The sequence below is a fragment of the Engraulis encrasicolus genome, chromosome 9 (assembly GCF_034702125.1).
Source record: "Engraulis encrasicolus isolate BLACKSEA-1 chromosome 9, IST_EnEncr_1.0, whole genome shotgun sequence".
Lineage (NCBI taxonomy): Eukaryota > Metazoa > Chordata > Actinopteri > Clupeiformes > Engraulidae > Engraulis > Engraulis encrasicolus.
In genome coordinates this window covers 15,094,975-15,116,105 of record NC_085865.1, presented here as the reverse complement: position 1 = coordinate 15,116,105, position 21,131 = coordinate 15,094,975, and the positions used below count along the sequence as shown (strand labels likewise).

The window sequence follows — 21,131 nt, the reverse complement described above, 5'->3', positions numbered from 1 at the left end:
CCATATAGTTTTGATGCTATCAGTTCTAAAATGGTTGATCTTGGGATCTTGACTTCAGAGTATGAGTCCCATTAGCCTTCATTTTTGTCAGAATTAGGCCTGACATACTCTTGGCTGGCTTTTTTGAGACAGGACAGTGGGAGAGACTTCTTTGGTGTTAAAGGTGAAGAATTTGGAATAAATACATGGTGCCTAAAGTCAAACATGGGAGGGATACAGCTCTTATGTGGAGCTGCATGCATGCTGCTGGTGTGTGAGGGCTTTTATCATTGATTACATCATTTGAAGTGTTTTGAAATGACTTATCTGCTCATTTTCACATTATGTTCGATAGGCGACAAAACTTTTGTCTTGTGAAAATCTGCCCTGTCTGTGGTCATTAAAGGGTCAATCTTTCTTTGGTGCATGACATTTATTTTTGTACATTCATTTTCATTCGAGAGGGTTGTAGCTTTCATATGAGTGACTTCTGAAGCCAAGTGATTAATTGAAAGTCAGGTTATTAGCTGTTATTCCAAACAGATGGGTAGGCGACAACTCTTTTGGAGGCGAGTGTACTGTTGATAGTGTGACAATGGGAGAGATGAAGAGAGAGTGAGGAAGGAATAGGACATTTTCTTTGTCATATCCCTGTATTAAATACAGTATTTTCACCAAATGCATTTTTTGCGATGGCTGCTCTTTCGTGATACTTGCACCTAGAGGATAGTCATGAAAATGCGACCTGCTCAGCATCCTACCTGGAGGATGACTGTTCCTTATACCAGGCCCAAGGGCCACATGCGGCTCAGACGCAGTCCACATGCGGCCCAGACGTGGCCCTCAACTGCAACAGTGTACATTTCAGTTTTGATACTGCAGTACAACACGTGATTTTCTTGTGAATCTCCTCCTTGTCTTGGACATTGAACATTCAATGTGGTCAGGTTTTAGGTTAGAGGAACGAATGTTTAAAAAATGAGTTTGTAGACTACTGATTTCAAGTGTCATTTCTGTGTTAGTGATGGCTAAAAATGTGCGGCCTGACTTAAGTTCTTGGTTTCGAAATGTGGCCCAGATGAAATTCTAATTGAATCGCTCTGCCTTATACATGAATCATATTTTTTTTTCGGTGTAGTTTATGAATTGTAGCAAGACTGTTGTTTGACCGAATTGTTTTTCACGATCCCTGTCTCTTTCAGTCCGAGTCGCCGGCGGCATCATCGCGTGCCGGGAGTAGGCACCAGAAGCAGCAGGACGAGGACGATGTAGTTGTAGCAAGACTGTTGTTTGACCCAATAGTTTTTCACGATCCCTGTGTCTTTCAGTCCGAGTCGCCGGCGGCGTCATCGCGTGCCGGGAGTAGACACCAGAAGCAGCAGGACGAGGACGATGGAGACCTGAACAAGGCCCTGGGGGTGCAGCGCTTCCAGCAGATCCTCAGCCCCACTCCCGGCGTCACCGATGAGCAGCACCGCGCTTGCCATGAGGAGGACATAGAGTGTGAGTTGGGGACGGCACCGCCAGCCGAGAATAGCGTCCCCATCCACACTCTATGTTTATTTATTTTAGTGTGATAGAGTGTGAGTTGGGGACGGCACCGCCAGCAAGAGAACAGAGGACAATAGAACACAGAATGGAGGGAAATGGAACAGAATGTCTTTTATTGTCACTGTTATTGTCCACATGTACAATTAACACTATGCATATGCACAGGTCAGATTTTCAAAAGGGATTAGATTAGATTAGATTAGATTAGATTAGAGAACCAGTGCTCTCCCCCATCCCCCTCTATGCCTATGCCCACTTGCATAAATGCAACTTTGTTGTGTGCAGTGTGTAGTGTGCACTTTTGTGCTGTGAAGTGCTGTGTCACAAGGTGGGCTTTCGATATTTGCAGAAAATGACAAATGGTCAAAGTAACACAAAAGATGCAATGTTCTTTATGTAACGGAGGCTAGCTAGCAGATTTGTCGTGGAACGTTAGTAAAGCTCCCTCCGATAGCCTCATAGAGTGTCGATGCCGTTGGGCTGGGGGACTGGTCCTTTAGTCCAGCGGTATCGTACTGTGCCTCCCATTTCAGAACCGATGTAGTTGATGAGGGTTTTTTTTTTTTTTTCGCCCTACAAACTATGAGTCAAGCAAAAGGGAGTTTTTCCTCACCCCTGATGCCACTACGGGCCGCATCTGAGCGCCCATTTTCTGTGTGACTATCTATGACTTATGCTAGACCCAGCCACTATGGACCTTACGCATCTAAGAATCCTGGTCCTAACCTACGTTGACCTTATGACTCTATAATCTCTTTCTATCTCTTCTTCCTCTGCCTTTCTGCTATCTCTGCCTCTCCTCTCTTCCTCTCCTTTTAAATCCATCTGTTAACAATTATATATTTTTTTCTCATTTGTTAAGCACTTTGAGTTGCATCCCTTGTATGATACAGTGTTATACAAATACAATTATTATTATTATTATTACTATCGTGCCCCGAGGGGGACAAACAGGTGCAAGATGACCTCCGTCACAGTGGTGCTGTTAGACCCGGATGGGAGTGAGGTTTAAGGTGGAGAGTAAGGGAGGCTAACCAGCAGAGTTGGCGTGGAACGTTAGTAAAGCTCCCTCCGATAGCCTCATACAGTGTCGATGCCGTTGGGCTGGGGGACTGGTCCTTAAAGTGATACTGTCCCATTTTTGGAAATAAGCTTATCTTACACCTTCCCTTGAGTTAAATAATAGGGTTTTAACGTTCTCCTGTACTTTCAACCGTTTTCTAGTTATGACAGTGCAAATTTTACCTCCAAGCTAACAGTTAACATTGCCTCCTATGAGACCAGTTAGCCGCGAGCTGGTCTCATAGGACTCAATGTTAACCGCTAGCATGGAGGTAAAATTTGCACTGCCATACCCAGAGAACCGTTGAAAGTACAGGAGAACGGTAAAACCATATTATCTAATTCAAGGGGAGGTGTAAAATAAGCTTATTTCCAAAAATGGGACAGTATCACTTTAAGTCCAACGGTATCGTACTGTGCCTCCCATTTCCGAACTGATGTAGTTGACGAGGTCGCACGTTCGCGCCGCGAGGGGGACGAACAGGTGCAAGATGACCTCCATTACATTTAGCACCTGCCATAGATTCTCAATTAGGTTGAAATGATGCCTTTTGCTCCCTTAGCCACTCTGGTGCAATGACATGTTTCTCATTTATTAAAATACCATGTCAAAAGACAAATCCCATGGTCATGTAAAAGATGTTAAGTCTGTTTGAGGAGGGTCAAATGATGGGCATCAGCGATGACAGAAACGTTTGGTGTCAAGTCTAGGTTCAGCTACAGAATGTATTCAAAGAATGAGCACCGCTTACTTACTGAATATAGTGAATGACCAGATCATTCCATCAATGTTTTTTGTTTCCTGATGGCACAAGCATATTCCTTTCCTGATGTCAGGAAAGTCAGAGGGATGTGCATTTGTGTGTATGCCTACCCCCTCTGCCACCCCCTTTTTGATGACGTTCATCTCTCATGACAGATCACCGCAGCTCCTCTCATCACATCCACCGGCCTCTGTCCAAGCTTCCTGGAGACAGCAAGAGAAAGAAGAAGAAGAGGAGGGGCCGTGAGCACAGCAGCAGCTCCGGGCCTGGTGTAGCGCTCTCTGTAGAGGAGGGTGAGGAGGAGGATGAGGAAGAGGAGGAGGAAGAGGAGACCGCACGCAGCAAAGGCAGTGCTGCTCCATCGACTGAGGAGGCCCATGGGGTCCAAGATGTGCAGGTAGGCTACTCACTGCTATAGCCAGAGCCATGGACGTCGGGACCCACTAGTTTGACGCCCTCTCGGTACTTCACATGGTAATCAAACATTTCAAACAAGCGATTTAAGGTTAGGGTTAGGGTTAGGGTTAGGGTTAAGGTTAAGGTTAGGTTTAGGATTAAGGTTAGGGTTAGGGTTAGGGTTAGGGTCGTATGACGTAAGCGGTAAGTACCGAAAGGGCGTCGAATTAGTGAGTCCCCATGGACGTCAGAGTTGGGACAACCGGGGTACAGGAAGTCGGTTGGTGATACGAGTCAGGTAGATTCAAATAATTCTAGGCAGCAGCTTTCGTTTCGCTAGAGACTAACACAGAAACACTCAATGTAACAAGCACAGATGGTGTAAAAATTAATCTAAAAGAATTGCATTTACCATTACTGCACTTTTTTTGCTTTGGACGCTCACTTCCTGGAACTATGTCAATGGCGATGTGTGTGTCAAAGGTTCCGTGGGCCGCCATCTTTGTGTAAAAATTAGTGGTGGGCCGTTATCGGCGTTAACGTGCTGCGATAATGTGAGACTCTTGTCGCGCGATAAAGAAAATATCGCACGTTAATCTATTCTCAAAATATAGATTTGGAGTTTGGGTATGCACGTCACCATATCGCTTAATTGACAGACGCTTTTAGACTGCGCTCCAGTCGCTTGTCCTCTCTCCACCTGTTGTTTCAGCAGACCTACTAAATATGAAGTGTTTGCAGCTGAAAACATTAATCCCTCTGCCGTGGTAGTTGTTGTTTGAATGCTTTTTCATAAGTGGTAGACTAAAGAGACGTTATTGTTTGAGGTGAAGCATAGAGACATTATTGTGCGTGAGTAGCTACCAGCCCGACATAGCCTACATTTCCTCACGCATTGCATATAATACACAAACAACTTCCAGAAATCTTGCCTGTGCTATAATTGCAAAACATTCCGTGTGATAGTCCTATGCATTTTGAAGATTGTCAAACTGAAACTGTCAATCTACTCTCGCTGAATGTTTGTGTTGCAATCGCGCACATTTGCGATTCAGTGAGATATTCTCATGTCCGACGGTAATAAACCTCGCGGTTGTCGCGCTTGACTTTTTTTTTGCAAACTGAATTCATGTCGAGTTGTAACTCATCTGGCATTCTAACTCTGAGAACAACTGTCAAATCGCCGTGTGCCAGTGCTGTAGGTTCTAGATAGGCATATCCAGTAGCCTGGCTCTGCTGAGGGCTGCTGTGCCTACTACGCGCAGAGCTCCTCCCTCTCTTAAAGGAGCCGCTGCTCCTTTTAACAGTCAGTGGCAGATTCTCTTTCTCTCTCTCTCTCTCTCTCTCTCTCTCTCTCTCTCTCTCTCTCTCTCTCTCTCTCTCTCTCTCTCTCTCTCTCTCTCCCCATTAGAAATGAAATGCTGAATTGTTGAGGTAATATTGTTTAAATAGCCTAAATGTTTGATAGATTTATCTGTATTTGCCTCTACAACTTATAGCGCTGTTCATTTTGAAATTTCAGTAGCCTATCTTATAACTGTAAATGCTTCCTAACATATTGGACACACTTTACACATATTGCTGTGATTTTTTCATCTCCAAGTATCAACATGACCATTTTTTGAAGATGAGATGCATTTTGGAAAAAAAGATGAGCTCTGGTCTAATGCGCGCCATCTGTCTTAAGAAACCCCAATGTTTTTTTCGGCATTATTTCGCTATCTTGCCTATTCTGAATGAGCCATTTTGATATAGATTAATATAGATTAATCTAGATTAATTTCATAATTACAGTGAGATTAATCTAGATTAAAAAAATTAATCTATGCCCACCCCTAGTAAAAATGGAACACAGAGACAATGGGATTAGCCTAACTCTAATTTCCATGGCTGTGGCTATAGCCATAGTGATGAGAAGCTTGGATACAGTGCAAAGCACTCCTTTGAAAAATCATTACATCGGTTCATCTTTTTTGAGCTTTTGAGGTGTGCAGAGTGCAGAGAGAGTAGTGCAGAGTAGACTTGAGTGCAGTATTGTGGTTTGAGAAACATGGAAAGCTTTCTTTCATGGCGGTCATGCCAACATAATACACAAGCCTTCTCTAATTCACCCCATGTTAATATTTTATGGTTTAAATAATTAATGAAATAGTGCTTTGTGTTTTTATATCCGTGACTGAATTAAAAATGAAGCCTACTTCAACTACATGTTTTGTTTACCCTGAGTTGAGTTTCACTCAGTATTTTCTCCATATGTCTCATAGACTTTTAGGATTGCATCACCTTACATTACACTGAACTGACGATTTTATCCAAAGCGTCTTACAGTTATTATTTTTCAGGGTATTGGTTACAGTCCCTGGAGCAATGTGGGGTTAGGTGCCTTGTTCCAGGGCGACATTATTATACATATTATTTACTTTTAATTGTGTAGGATTCAGTGATTGGATGACTTAGTGTTAAAGTTAAACCCAGTGGAGTTACTCTAATTTTAATATGTGATTAATATGTGAACATAAAGATTCCCCTAGCTCATGTTGTGTCCCTATTGTCCACACAGTTCTTTGTGGCCTGTGACGACCCCGCTGAGGGGTCAGAGAGCGCCCACCCTAATCAGGACATCGCTATGGTGCCCGCCTCCACAGAAGGCATGGCTCGGCAAGATTCCACGCCAACTGAGTGAGTAAAGTCTGAGTGGTTAGACGTATTGCGTTCATTATGTCTAGCTGTTGAATCAAGTCTTAAAGGGATTTTTTTCGATTTTGAATTTAGCATTTGACATTGACATTTTTCATTGACCTTTTGTGTCAATATGTAATATACATAGTTCTGTTTGTGACAATCTGTTAATCTCTGTCAGATGGTATATGTGTCTGTGATGCAAGGAGTGTGTTATCCTCCCTGAGTCACTATGTGTTTTATAAAATACAGCAGCCCCAGGCTGATTCATGCATTGTCGCTTCAGCCTGTGCCTAGTGCAGTGGTTCCCAAACTTTTTCTGTCGGAAGTCGGGGGCCCCTTCTGAATCTAAAAATATTTTCACGCCCCCCGTCCCCCATATTTTTAGCCATTTCTTTTGTCCTGGATTTTCCATTAAAAGTTTGTCCACTAATATTGCTACTAGACATTTACAGGAAAGCAAATGCATCTATTAACCCTACAGGTGAATACAGTTACCTTCCAAATTATGGAGTTATATTAGCTTGTTACGTTAACCTGTGGATTTCCTGTTTTAAAGGGACACTGTGTAGGAAATGGTCAAACAAGGTACTGCAACTATGCTGCTTATTGAAATTGGGCTGCATATTGCCAAATTTGATCTTTACATGAAAGTTTACTAAGTATGAAACAAATATTTTCTAGTATTGTCTAAGTACAGTCATTTTTGCAGCTAAAAAAGGCTATTTTGGGAAATTCAAAATGGCGGACCATGGAGAAGATCCCCCTTTTCATGTATGAAAAGTGCAATTTTTCCAGTCATAATGAGAACTTAGAATTTGATGCTGGTGGTAAGTATTCATGAAAAAGGTAACATTAGTGAATGGGCAGCATGAATTCTGGAAATAAACAACTAAAAATCTCACACAGTGTCCCTTTAAGGCAAACCGTCCCTTCTGTCCGTGAACCCCCCCCTTCAGTACCTCTGCGACCCCCAGTTTGGGAACCAGTGTGCCTTGTAAATGTTGCTGCGGTAAGGTCAGGAGATGGTGGTTCACAGGACAGAGTGTACGTTACCTAGTCACTGCTATTCAGAAAGCCAGCAGGAGGGAAATGTGTTCCTGGATAAAAACAACGTCACCCCAAAGACCATATATTGAGCCATTTCCATGGGTACGGCCCCTCTCTTCTATATACCTTTCTCTTTCATGTTCTCTCACTCCATTTTTGTACCAGCTGGCCATTACCACTAGTGATAGTTCAGAGAGGTGTGGATTGCAGCTTGTGTATTGGCTCCATCGCTTCCGTTCTTTTCATGTGAGGATTTGGAAGAGTTTCTCTGCCTCTCAGTTATCTCCAAGGTTATATAGAAACGGCCTCATTGTTACAGGCAGGACAATGCCAGGCTCAAAAACGGTAGGAAAGTACTAAACTGTCCATAAAATAATCACTCAAGTTATAGTTTTGGAGAACTTCATTGCACGTGAGTACTGCTGATATATGTACTTTGTTTGCCAGATTGCTTAATGGGAAAAACTGGAAAACAAGTGTTATTTGATATATTGGCACATGAATTACTTGATCTGTGTTATGTGTTTTTGTTCTAAATGTTCAATCTTACACATTTTACATGGGTTCTTGAAGTGCATGATTGGTAATTATGGTAAAAATGTATGTAATAGGTGTAACCCTCAGAAGATTGAAAGTTTGTTTGACCACACCAGAATGTGCAGTTAAAACTAAACCTACAGACTCAGACATCTTGATACAGACACGGACTCACACAGACACCAACAACAAATCCACCTACCCGTAGTTTGAGGTTTGGCAGGTTGACTGGTCTACTCCTTCACGTCAGCGTTTGTATTGGTCTCTTAGGTCTCTTCCTGAAGCTCCCAGTGCCACTCCGATAGCGAGGGTGTCCAGCAGAAGCTACGACCTGCAGGAGCGGCGGCGTATCGGCAACATGACGGGCACGGAGCAGGCAAAGTACGAGCGCATCCCCACCGACGAGACGGAGGCACAAACGCTGGCCTCGGCCGACCTGGATGGAATCAAAAGTGAGTTGCTTTCAGCAGTTTCGCTCTATACACTAATCTTAACCCTATAATGCTTTAAAATGAATGTTGTCGGCATGAACCGCAGATGTGTACATCACTAAATGTAGTTGAAGAGGACTCATAGCAGCTAAAACAAGAAGATTACAGCTGCACTGCGTACTGTGTCACAGTTAATGGAACAGTGCTCTATTTTAATCTATTCAATTTACTGTTTTCTATTATAACTCCAAGCACCTTGGGGTTTTTCCGCCGTCATAGGACTGTAATGAGTGGACCTGTGTAGAGGACCTAAACTCCTCCTGACCCAGGAATGACTTCCTGGCTTCTCTGCCAACCTGGCATTCCGAGCTGTCCTTTTAAATCTCACTTCACCGAGCTCCAGGTTTGCTCTCCTGTGTCTTTGGCCGGCGATGGTACAGTCTGTATCTTGGTGAGAGGCAGGTGGAGTTGGTGTGTGAGTGCGGGCCTCTTTTCCCCAATGCACCTTTCCTGCGGTGCTTTGAAATTAAAAGTAGTCCAAAGCACCCAGAGGATAAATGTTGAAGGTCAGGCCAGGATGGCGGTTGGGGTGTGTGAAAGGAGGCACTACCTCTCCTCTTCTCTCCTCTTCTCCCTCTTCCACTTCACAGCAGCCAGTCTCCAACTTCTGGCAGTTTGTGGGTGGGTTCACTCTCCTCTGACTAATAGCACTCTAAGAGTCACATTTTTCATGGCCATTGAAGGTCAGTGTATTACCACCTGACTGGTCTCTTCTTTTAAGAGTTGTTATTTAAATGGCCAGGATTTCACCTCATGCAGAAAGGGGAGAAGTGTTGCTTCTAGTAAGATTGGTCTATTAGTATTGTGCTATGTTGCTATTAGATTTCTACTGTTCTACTAGCTCAGTGGTTCTCAAACTTTTCCCATCATTCCCCCCTTCGGAGGGTCTGGATGCTTCCTAGCCCCCCCTGAAGCAACAGCAGCAGCCCACTCGCGCAGACTGATTTTACGATCGCTGCGCTGTGCAGAATCAAAGGAAAGGTTCATTTCCTATATGAGAATTAATAACATAATGTTTATTATTATGTATATGATGCTTAAAACATATTGGCTTATTGGCAAGACAGGAAATCATTTCCTTGGGGAAAAAAAAACCCAAAATCAGATGTCACACGCCCCCCCTGTGATGCACCGCGCCCCCCCAGGGGGGCTCACGCCCCACTTTGAGAAACACTGCGCTAGCTCATAACACAGAAGTCCTTCGGTTTATGGAGTAGTTGGGGTATTTGGCAGAATATTTGAAGGTGCTCTGTGTTATATTTTAGTGGTTTCTTTCCAGAATTCATGCCGCCTATTCACAACTGTTACCTTTTTCACAAATACATTATGACGTGGAAAACTGCCCTTTTCATGCATGAAAAGGTTGATCGTCTTGTCATATTCCAGAAATAGACATTTTTACTTGCAAAACTTACTGTAGTTTGTCATACTAGTAAATATGAGTTTATTATATAGTAATATTAATGAGAAGATCAAATTTGGCAATGGGCAACACAGTTTCAATGAGCTGCATATTTGCAATACCTACCCTGGCCACAATCCTACACAGTGCACCTTTAAATGAGAGTTCTGTGAGTGTGCATCAAAAAAGAGAAGCCTTATGCATTCAGAATACCGATTCAGTCGGCACAGTGTGGAGAAGTTCTTCTCATATTGGGTCAGATTCAGTTTATGTACAGTGCCCTCCATAATTATTGGCACCCCTGGTTGAGATGTGTTAAAAGCCTTAAAATAAATTCAGTGTTTATTGCAGAAGAATACTGTCACACTGAAAATTGTAGGAAAATGTAGCCTTCAACTCAAATGAATTGTAGGAAAATAAAAAAAATCCCTGACTAAAAAATAATTATTTTTCATTAAATCACCTGTTCCACAATTATTGGCACCCTTAACAATTCCCAGGAAATACATATAATTGAAGCATTTCTGTCATTTCTACAGTAGTTTACAAAGTTTACCAGAGTATGTAGGAACATTTAATTAGTAATTCATCACTTCCTGTTTCCCTGGGGTATAACTATGACGTGACACCAAGGCCATTTCTCTTATCCACTCTTAAACATGGGAAAGACAAAGGAACACAGCATACAAGTGAGGCAGATGTGCGTCGACCTTCACAGGTCAGGCAGAGGCTACAAGAAGATTGCCACTCAACTGCAGCTGCCCATATCTACTGTGAGAGGAATAATTAAGAAGTTCAAAACAACTGGAACAGTGGTAAACAAGCCTGGACGAGGACCCAAGTTTATTTTGCCACCACGCATAGTGAGGAGGATGGTAAGAGAAATCAAAATATCTCCAAAGCTCACTGTTACAGAATTACAACAAATGGTAGCATCCTGGGGTCACAAAGTCTCCAAATCAACCATCAGGCGCTGTCTACACGCCAACAAGCTGTTTGGGAGGCATGCACGGAGAAAACCTTTCCTCACTCACAATCATAAACGCAAGCTTCAACTGGGACCGTGTGCTTTGGTCAGATGAGACCAAGATTGAGCTTTTTGGCAACAAACACTCTAAGTGGGTCTGGCGTGCCACGAAAGATGCGCATGCTGAAAAGCACCTCATACCCACTGTGAAGTATGGGGGTGGGTCAGTGATGCTGTGGGGCTGTTTCGCTTTCAAAGGCCCTGGGAAGCTTGTTAAGGTGCATGGCATCATGAATGCTTTGAAATACCAGGACATTTTAAATCAAAATCTGTTGCCCTCTGCCAAAAAGCTGAAGATGGGTCGTCACTGGGTCTTTCAGCAAGACAATGACCCTAAACATATGGCCAAATCTACACAGAAATGGTTAACCAGACACAAAATCAAGCTCCTCCCATGGCCATCTCAGTCCCCAGACCTCAACCTCATTGAGAACCTGTGGGGTGAGCTGAAGAGGAGAGTACAGAGGAGAGGACCCAGGTCTCTGGATGATTTAGAGAGATTCTGCAAAGAGGAATGACTGAAGATCCCTCTTTCTGTCTTTTCCCATCTTGTGAAACATTATAGGAGAAGATTAGGTGCTGTTTTGTTGGCAAAAGGGGGTTGTACAAAATATTAACAACAGGGGTGCTAATAATTGTGACACACATTATTTGATGTCAAATAATTATTTCTTTATGTGGGATTTTTTCCCCACTGAATAAATGCACTTGTATTGAAGGTTGGATTTTTCTCTTTTTTTCCATTAAGGTCCCATATTATTTAGAGAATAATAATAATAATTGGAAGCTAAAAAACACATCTCAACCAGGGGTGCCAATAATAATGGAGGGCACTGTATATGCATATGTACTTTATACTGAAAAGGTGGATTTTGTCCATGTCCACCGATTTGAATTACCCATAATAGACATATTTGGGTGCAAAAGTTACTGTACTAATTATCAATGAGCCTTCCCATCCAAGCCATCATGCCATCATCTTCGAGCTATGGCCCTCAGGAAGACAGTATAGGACCAACTCATCTGCAACAACGCAGTTTAGAGACAGCTTCTTCTCTTCTTCCATCAGACTCTTGAACTCTTGAACATCATCGTTTTGAAGGACAATCTTCTTTATTATTATACTTGCATGATGTTTGACTGTGCTGTGCTTTAACTTGTAATGTATTCCACACAGAAAACTCCACTGGTCTGGTGCACCTACTGTACTCTTCTCGAGCATTTTCATCTGTTTATGAATAATGGTAGAATTAGCCATATTGTCTTTGCCATATTGGCAGTCTTTCTGCTCAGTTTTTCCACCTTTCTGTTAGTCTACTTAGCCTATTAAGGAAAGTCGTGTTTTATCATTTTTCCTGGCCAGTGGTCAGCAGCAGGATTACAGCAGATCTTTACCATGTTGTCTGACCTGAGCATGTCCCCATGTCAGACCCCTAATAATCAGAGCTGATCCTGTTTGGGGTCAAGCAGGAGTCACTGCCACCTTTTTCATTTCCAATGCCACCTACAGTAGTCCCAAAGCACATTATTGGTGGAAATTCTATTTACTCTCACTGGTGGCAACAGATTGGTTGGCCATAATTGTACAGTATTCAGTGTCACCTAGTCACAAAGCACATTTGTGGCAACCGATCAGTTGGCCATATTTGTGCAGCATTCAATCACCTATACAAACACCTATGCAACAGCTTTCTGCAACCACTTCCTTTTAAGACTACTTTTGCTTATATATGAGCTAAACCCATCTTGGTTATACTTCACAGAGTCAACCTTTTTTAAGATGAAAACTCTGAAGAAATGTGTGATCGCTTTTCTTTGTTGATAGTTGGGCAAAATTGCTGGCATCATTGGTACAAAATGACTGAGTATTCATTTTAATTTCATGGTGCTGAAACCAAACTCTTGAGGAGACTACAGACATCTTAACATTGAATTCGTATATACCTGTATAAGTGAACCCATAGGATATCATGTGTTGATTTTCAAGAAAACATCACTGTTTCTGTGAAACCGTTTCTGTCAGGCAACAATGACGTACTGTGAATATTCGGCTAAATTATGTCTCAATGCTTTTGTTTGTGATGGGAAGATGGTATAGCATGTACTATTACAGAAGGCCAAGTATTTAGTATAATGCAAGTTTTACAAGTGTAAATTGTGCAAGGTATGAGTATTTGTTTACCTCTGCTGGTGAGTGTTTGTATTAAATATGTCTTAAATATTAAAACTATTTTGTTTTTAAGTTGATGTCTTTTGACTGCAAACCTTTTGGCAATTGCTGACATAATTTGCTAAAATCCTCTCAGCCAATCCATCAGGTGGATGAAATGTAATCCAACACTCAGTGGTCACTTAGCGGTCAATTTCTGTGAGTGCAGCCATCCCATTCCCTTGCATACCAGTGGCCGTTTTGTTCCCTAAAGCTGATTAGACTGTGTTCATCTGCAACACCTTGCACTCCAATCAAGAAGCACCCCACAGTCACCTCCTCACACCCCTTAACAGTTTTTTTCTCAGTTGCTTTGATACTTCATACTGGAGCAGCTTTGGCCTAGTGGTTAAGGAGATGGGCTTTAGATCTGAGGCTTGCAGGTTTGAATCCCACGCTTCCTCTCCCTACCATACTCCATAGCTTTGAGCAAGGCACCTCACCCCACACTGCTCCAGGGACTGTAACCAATACCCTGCACATAGCTGTGAGTCGCTTTGGATAAAAGCATCAGCTAAGGGTAATGTAATGGATGTGCATGTGCATGTGGTATATTTGGTGCATGTACATTTTGGTATATTTCAAGAAATATCCATATAATTTGCAAATCAATTAGTGGATTTCTCAAAACAATTGTACATTACCTGCAAAAAAAGTTTTGAAATCATCCTCAATATGCTCAGTGTATCTCTGATCAGTAAGATGAAGTTTCTGTGTCAATGAACATGGCATTGCCATCAGAATTACAAGTCCTTTCATCATTGTATACAAACAAGACTATGAACTTGATTGGCCTTGAGCAAATGCTAAAATGGCAAGACTAAAAATCAAAGGAGACAGTTGTTCATAACCTCTTGCATGGATGTACCGTACAAATGCATTTGCAGCCTGTAGAAAGAAAAGCCACAATGCTGTAGCAAATGAGCAATTAGATTGAGAACTCTTGACACATGCAAAGGCGAATGAGGGAAATTGTAACACAAACACCCAGCCACATGCGTGCACGCACACACACACATAGACACACACACACACACACACACACACACACACACACACACACACTTGCATGTGCTCAAGCACGCACGCACGCACGCACACACGCACGCACACACACACACACACACACACACACACACACACACACACACACACACACCCACACACCCACACACACACACACACACACACACACACACACACACACACACACACACACACACACACACAAACACCCACACCCCATATATAGCTGGTGAATGGCCAGCCCTGTAACCTGTAACTGGATTCTTAGAGGCAGAAAAACGGGACAAAAGGCGGACAGGGCTCCCTTAATTCATCAGCCTGAGATTTGATCTACTTGGTGAGGTCATCCTGACAGGAGCAAGATTGGAGTAGGGACACACTGAAAAGGCACCCTGGAGGGGACACACTGTCCCAAAGTGCACTGAGAAATCTCTCACTGGGCTCGCGTGGCGGAGGTCACATTTTGCTTCCCCCTATTAATGACTATAGTCAGCAGCTATGGAAGTATACCTGTACACAACACTGTTAAATGCTCCCAAATATTTAATGGCACGACGTTTCGGACTAACCGTCCTTCATCAAAGTGCAACGATGCACTTTGATGAAGGACGGTTAGTCCGAAACGTTGTGCCATTAAATATTTGGGAGCATTTAACAGTGTTGCGGACCTTTATTTTTTTATCAGTTATCTTACGTTTGGTCCAGCACCTGTGCCACTGATGTGAGCGCATTCTTTGACTTTCTAGTATACCTGTACAGCCATCTTAATCATTTATTCACTCATCTGCTTAAGCTCTGCAGTAGTAGCGACAACTTCTGTATCTGTTTCTTTCTGACCTGCAAGAAGCCAGAGTCGTGGAGTACTGTTGTCACCCGAGTTTGATCTGTTGTCTTTCACACTTGGTGGTGGTGTGCATTTCTCTGTTTGGACATACTTGTACATATCACTCCAACAACATGTTTTTTAATGATCGCAAATAGAAATCTGTGATTTTATTTCTTACCTATTGCCTATTATCTCTTCCTATCTCTCTCTCTCTCTCTCTCTCTCTCTCTCTCTCTCTCTCTCTCTCTCTCTGTCTCTCTCTCTCTCTCCCTCCCTCCGTGCTTCCCTCAGGTCACCGGTTCGAGGATGTCCCGGGCATGCGAAGACATCTGGTGCGTAAGAGCACCAAGGGTCAGGTGGTCCACATGGGCAAAGACCACAAGGAGTCCAGCACGCGCAGCAGCCGCAAACAACTGGACCGCACCCCACACGAGGTCAGCTGTTCTCTGACACACACACACGCACACACTCACTCATGCATGCACGCATGCATACACACGCACACACATGCACAATGACGCGCATGCACGCACAAACACACATGCCAGATCCGAACCTGGGTCCTCCTGGACATGTAGCCTATTCACCGTGTGCAGGGCCGGTTCTAGTCGATCTGGTACCCTAGATGAACACCCCCTTTCTTTTTCGTGCGTTTAGAAATTGGCGTCTGTAAACACAGACTGAAACAGTTGTTCGAATTCTGTGGGGCATTCGGGCATCCCAAATAAATACGGCACCCTAGGCGACCGCCTTGTCTGCCTATGCGTGGCGCCGGCCCTGTTGGTGCGGTGTCATGGACATGTAGCCTATTGGTGCGGTGTGTTAGTGCAGTGCGCCACAGCACACCCAGCTCACACAATTCTATACAGCAGAACTGACCTTGTATTTGGTTGCCATATTGTACAACATGGTATCATGACAATGTGTATACATAACACACCGATTTGAACCATTATCATGTGTAACACGCCTTTTCATGACGCCAGTCTGCATTGCACATTGATTGAAATTGTGTGGGTTTTTTTCACTGATGAAAAGTGCAGTGTGTGGGTCCTTTAAAAAAAAAAAACTTTTTTTGTCTTTGATGAGCCATTCCATCAGACCTGAGGTTCTCACGCTTTGGCAGGGTAGAATCTTTTCTGTTGGCTTTCTCTGCGAAGAAAAAGAATGCAGAAGCAATTAAAAATAAATGAATGAACCGCTTTCCTTTCACACACGGTCAAAAAGAGAGAGATCAGCTCCGGTAAGGTGACACCACGCGCTTGTGAGAAGAGATGTTTTATTAACGTGCTCAGACCCCCCAGTGGACAGGTGGAACAACAGCATCCTGTCACAGAAGGTTCATCAGAGAGTGGCGGTGTGGGAGTGTGAGAGCTCGTCGGTGCACTGTTGTTGGTGTTGTTGCATGAGTGTGAGAGTGTGTGTGCCTGCATGTGTGCATGTGAGTTGGTGGAGCTCTCTGGGCCTATTTGACAGCAGTTCTGTGGCAGTGAGCACAGCCCACTCTAAAGCTCACACCTTAACCTTCTACCGTCCCTCTAGTAAGTAGTCAGTTGTTCTGTATTGCTGACTCCCCACCTGACGGCATGGTGTTCCTGGACTTCTCCAGTCGGGTGGCCCGACACCAGAAGGTCAGCAGTTGGAGGATGTGTTGGCCTGCTTATCTGATTTTGGGAGTGCGTGTTGCCTGTGAGCCTTTGGATTACTTTGTGACTTTTTAGCGGGTTTTTTTTAGTGACTTCAAGACTTTTTGAATGAAGCCAATTGTGCTGTTTAGGATAGAGGTTTTGCATGGAGGATTTTTATTGTGTGATGGACGGGGACAAATACAGTATCTATAGCGGTGTATTTGAAGTTTCTTTCTGCATGTTCTGCACGAAATGTGAAGGGTAGTGTGTGAGCTGCTGTCTTTTTCAGGTTCACCCGGAAACTTTCAGGTTAGGGTTCAGTTACTGCTCTTGCAAAATGTGATGTACTGAGATGATGTGTGTGATGTGAAAGAGAGTGGTACTTGTACCCCATGCTTCTACTTATACTACGTACTACATGTCATTGTTCCACATGCAATGCAGAAGTCATGGTTGTGGTTTTCCCTTTGAATATCTGTCTTTGCATTGTCTAATATGTCATCTAAATGTTGCAATTTACAATGCAGTTTAACAAATTCCACACACATTTAATATACATCTTATACCTATACCTTATTGACATTTGACAATGGCTTGTTTGCTGATGATTTTAAATAAGACATCGAGACAGGTCATTGTTTTTCGAGGACTGATCATGTGGATTTGTATGTGTTCCATTAGGTGTTTGTGGAGTTGAACGAGCTGATCATGGACAAGAACCAGGAGATGCAGTGGAGGGAGACGGCTCGCTGGATCAAGTTTGAGGAGGACGTGGAGGAGGAGACGGACCGCTGGGGCAAACCCCACGTGGCTTCCCTCTCATTCCGCTCTCTTCTGGAGCTCCGCAAAACTATATCTCACGGTGAGGCTCCAAATAATCACTGTTAACATAGCTGACAAAATCACTATTAATAGCATAGTATTCTTTTAAATCACATTACACTTAGCTGACGCTTTTATCCAAAGTGACTTCTGTTTTTTTTATATGTTATTAGTTACAGTCCCTGGAGCAGTGTGGGGTTAGGCAAGGGCACCTCAGACATGTGGTGAAGCAGGATGTGAAGTAGGGAGAGGACGGGTGGGATTCAAACCGGCAACCCTCTGATCTAAAGCCCATGTCCTTAACTACTCGGCCACGGCTGCCCCTTATCAATATTATTTTAATTGGATAAATTCAGCCTATGTGTAGTTGTAATATCAGTGACATTTCTAAATGATAAGAGAATGAATCCCATTCATAAGCCAGTCATTATCAAGTGAATGGAAGCCTGTCTTGACCACTGCCACTGTATGCTGGGTGAAATCCACACTTACAAAAGCTGTCTACAGTCTCAAGAAACTTCATTATATTGCATTACGTTATACACGTTTTAACGACACGGTGGCGTTTCGGGAAGGTACTGTATTGGGGGGGGGGGGCGGTCCTTCTTCATGGGACATAATCAGATTTGCTTGCTGTGACTTTAACTTGGGCAACCATGGCCTAGTGATTAAGGACATCAGAGGGTTTTAGGTTGAAATCCCACCCTTCCACTCCCTATCTCTCTCCATATCTCTACTGAGCAAGGCACCTAACCTAACACTGCTCAAGGGACTGTAACCAGTACCCTGTACTTAGAATAATAAAAACGTCAATGGATAAAAGTGTCAGCTAAGTGTAATGGGTTACACTTTATATTATAATTATAAAGCATTAATAACACTTAGTAAATAATGAACAAATGATGAAGAAAGCATTAACAAATGTTTGTAAATGACTTGTAAATATTTGTGTTACGGTAATATTTTATATTTATCAAACATTTACACATTGTTTGTAAATGACTAATAATACTCTGTTAAAACATTTGTTCAATATCGTGAACATATTATTTGTAGATATTTTATAAAGTATGAACAAAATGTAGCTAATTATAAAAATATTTGTTAATCTTTTGTTCATCATTAGTTAATTGATTATTAAGCCTTTATAAGCAGACACTAATATAAAGTGTTACCGTGTAATGTAATGTAATGTAACTTGGCTTCTACCTCCTCAGGTACCGTGCTCCTGGATCTGGACCAGAAGACCCTCCCTGGCATCGCCCACCAGGTGGTGGAGCAGATGATCATCTCGGATCAGATCAAGGCAGAGGACCGCGCCAATGTCCTGCGGGCACTCCTGCTCAAGCACAGGTAAGGTGCACCACGCTGCCATGCTCAGGACTGTACTGTAGGATGTGTGGCTGAGCTCTCTTGTTAATAATGGATTAGGTAGGCCCTTCCGTGGCTGATATGGTAGGGCACACGTTTACCACTCGGTTCGATTCTCGGTCCGGGTCCTTTGCCGGTCCTTCCCCATCTCTCTCTCCCAGCTCACTTCCTGTCTCTCCTCCACTGTCCTGTCTCACAAAAACCAATAAAGGCTGAAAAGCCCCAAAAAAATACTTAAAAAAAATAATGGATTAGGTTCATATTGGACAGTAACGGCTGCATCTGCACTCCTGCTCAAGTACAGGTAAGATGCACCGCGCTAAGAAAAGAGCACTAGTGTACAGTACTTCTCACCTTCTTCTGTTTCCCCTCATAATGTTTAATCTTTCCTTTTATCTCACGACTGTCACTCTCCCGACTCCTGCATGTCACCAATAGACCAGAGTTACACCCTTTGCAGCCTCTTGTCCTGCACCTCACCCGCAATCTCCTCTTCCAACCCTCCCCCTCCCCCTCCCCCCGCCCCTCTCCTAGCCATCCGAGTGACGAGAAGGAGCACGCGTCTTTCCCGCGCAACATTTCGGCGGCCAGCCTGGGGTCCCTGATCTCCTCCCATCACCACCACCACCACAGCAGCAGCAGCAACCACCACATCTCCCAGCCGGAGCTGACCATCACTGAGCCCCTCATGACGGCTGGAGTCAACAACGATGGCGAGCTCCGCATCAGCATTGACAAGAACGAGCCACACGCTCAGGTAGGACCTTGATATGCTACTACACGGTTCATATTCATATTCAGTCACTGCTGCTAATCTGTGTGTGTGTCTGTGTGTCTGTTTGTGTGTTTAATGTGCAATAATGTGTATAGGATTTTGTGTATCTTTGAATTTATGTAAAATGCCAGACACCTTAATTTCCTTCTGGATTAAAAATAGTAATCTACTCTACTCTACATTGTTGCTTTAGTGCTTTGTCATTTTTTTCACTGCGGCTGTTCAGGAGTAAACCCTGGAGTTTTTACGTTCGTCCCCATTTTTCTGGGTGCGTTAATAAACCAACTAAATATGATGTGAACAGCATGATGATGATGCTAATTGTGATGATCATAATTGTGCTTTGAACGAATTCATTTTTCTGTAGTTCATGCTGCAGTTTATTGTTTCACCTTTGCAGAAGGACTCGATGCCAATAGGAATGCACAGGTCCAAATCGAAGCATGAACTCAAGCTGCTGGAGAAAATTCCAGAAAATGCAGAAGCAACAGTCGTACTTGTTGGTGAGTTTGTGTCACATTGAAAAGACTTCTGTTTTGAGTGTCTGTGTCAATTCAGTCCGTATAGTGAAAGAACAGAATTTAATATACACGTATTTCATTAAAATTCAGGGGAATACAAGGGAAAATAATAACCCATTATTTTTGGACACCTGTTTTTTTCATGGAATACTCAAGACCTGTTTTACCTTAGTGTTAGTGACCATGAACATTCAGTACTCAGAATAAGGGGTCTTTCTGAAAGACATTCTTAAACCAGGCTGGGTGTGTGTGTGTGTGCGTGTGCGTGTGCGTGTGCGTGTGCGTGTGTGTGTGTCTGTCGGTGTGCGTGTGTGTGTGTGTGTCTGTCGGTCGGTGTGCGTGTGTGTTTGTGCATCTGTGTCTGTGTGTCTGTCCGTCTGTCCGTCCGTCGGTCCTTCTGTCTGTCCTTCTGTCTGTCTGTGTGTCCGTCTGTCCAATCATGTTTCAAGGTGCTGTGGACTTCCTGGAGCAGCCCACCATGGCCTTTGTGCGACTGCAGGAGGCGGTCCAATTGGACTCGGTTCTGGAGGTGCCGGTGCCCGTGCGCTTCCTCTTTGTGCTGCTGGGGCCTCCCAGCACCAACATGGACTACCACCAGATCGGCCGCTCCATCTCAACACTCATGTCTGATAAGGTGAGAGAAGGCTTACGTCTGGTACACAAGCAGATAAATCGAGCGAAGACCAGTGAAATTCAGTGTTCCATTCTGACAGCTCAATGGTCAACAGGTTGTAGCAGCGAATCAAATCGACGATAACATTTATGCTGTTGAATTGATTACCCACCGCAGGCAAAATTAAACTTGGCCAAATACTTTCGGTTCACTTTGCGCCTGTTCGCTTGCCTTCGCCCCACTTCGCTTCCATCATAGGAATGAATGTCAAAGTTAACTTTGCTTGGCCAAATTCGCCAGCGTTAGAGAGACCTACCTCAAATGTTACAACGGTAATATTTTCAGCCTTTCAAAGTAATTCATTTATTCATTTTTTACTTGTTACTGAAGGATGAAGGATGC

At 43.4% G+C, this 21,131-nt stretch overlaps 1 protein-coding gene across 1 annotated transcript in view; it reads left to right on the top strand.

Annotated features, from left to right (window-relative positions):
- Positions 1-21,131, top strand: part of slc4a2b (solute carrier family 4 member 2b) — a 73,465-nt gene that overhangs the window by 38,612 nt on the left and 13,722 nt on the right. The window contains exons 5-14 of the mRNA XM_063206660.1: positions 1,308-1,482; positions 3,512-3,753; positions 6,313-6,431; positions 8,289-8,470; positions 15,291-15,433; positions 17,309-17,489; positions 18,667-18,802; positions 19,355-19,577; positions 19,996-20,098; positions 20,566-20,750. Of these exons, the coding sequence (XP_063062730.1) occupies positions 1,308-1,482; positions 3,512-3,753; positions 6,313-6,431; positions 8,289-8,470; positions 15,291-15,433; positions 17,309-17,489; positions 18,667-18,802; positions 19,355-19,577; positions 19,996-20,098; positions 20,566-20,750 (1,689 nt within the window). The remainder of the gene's footprint in view (positions 1-1,307; positions 1,483-3,511; positions 3,754-6,312; positions 6,432-8,288; positions 8,471-15,290; positions 15,434-17,308; positions 17,490-18,666; positions 18,803-19,354; positions 19,578-19,995; positions 20,099-20,565; positions 20,751-21,131) is intronic.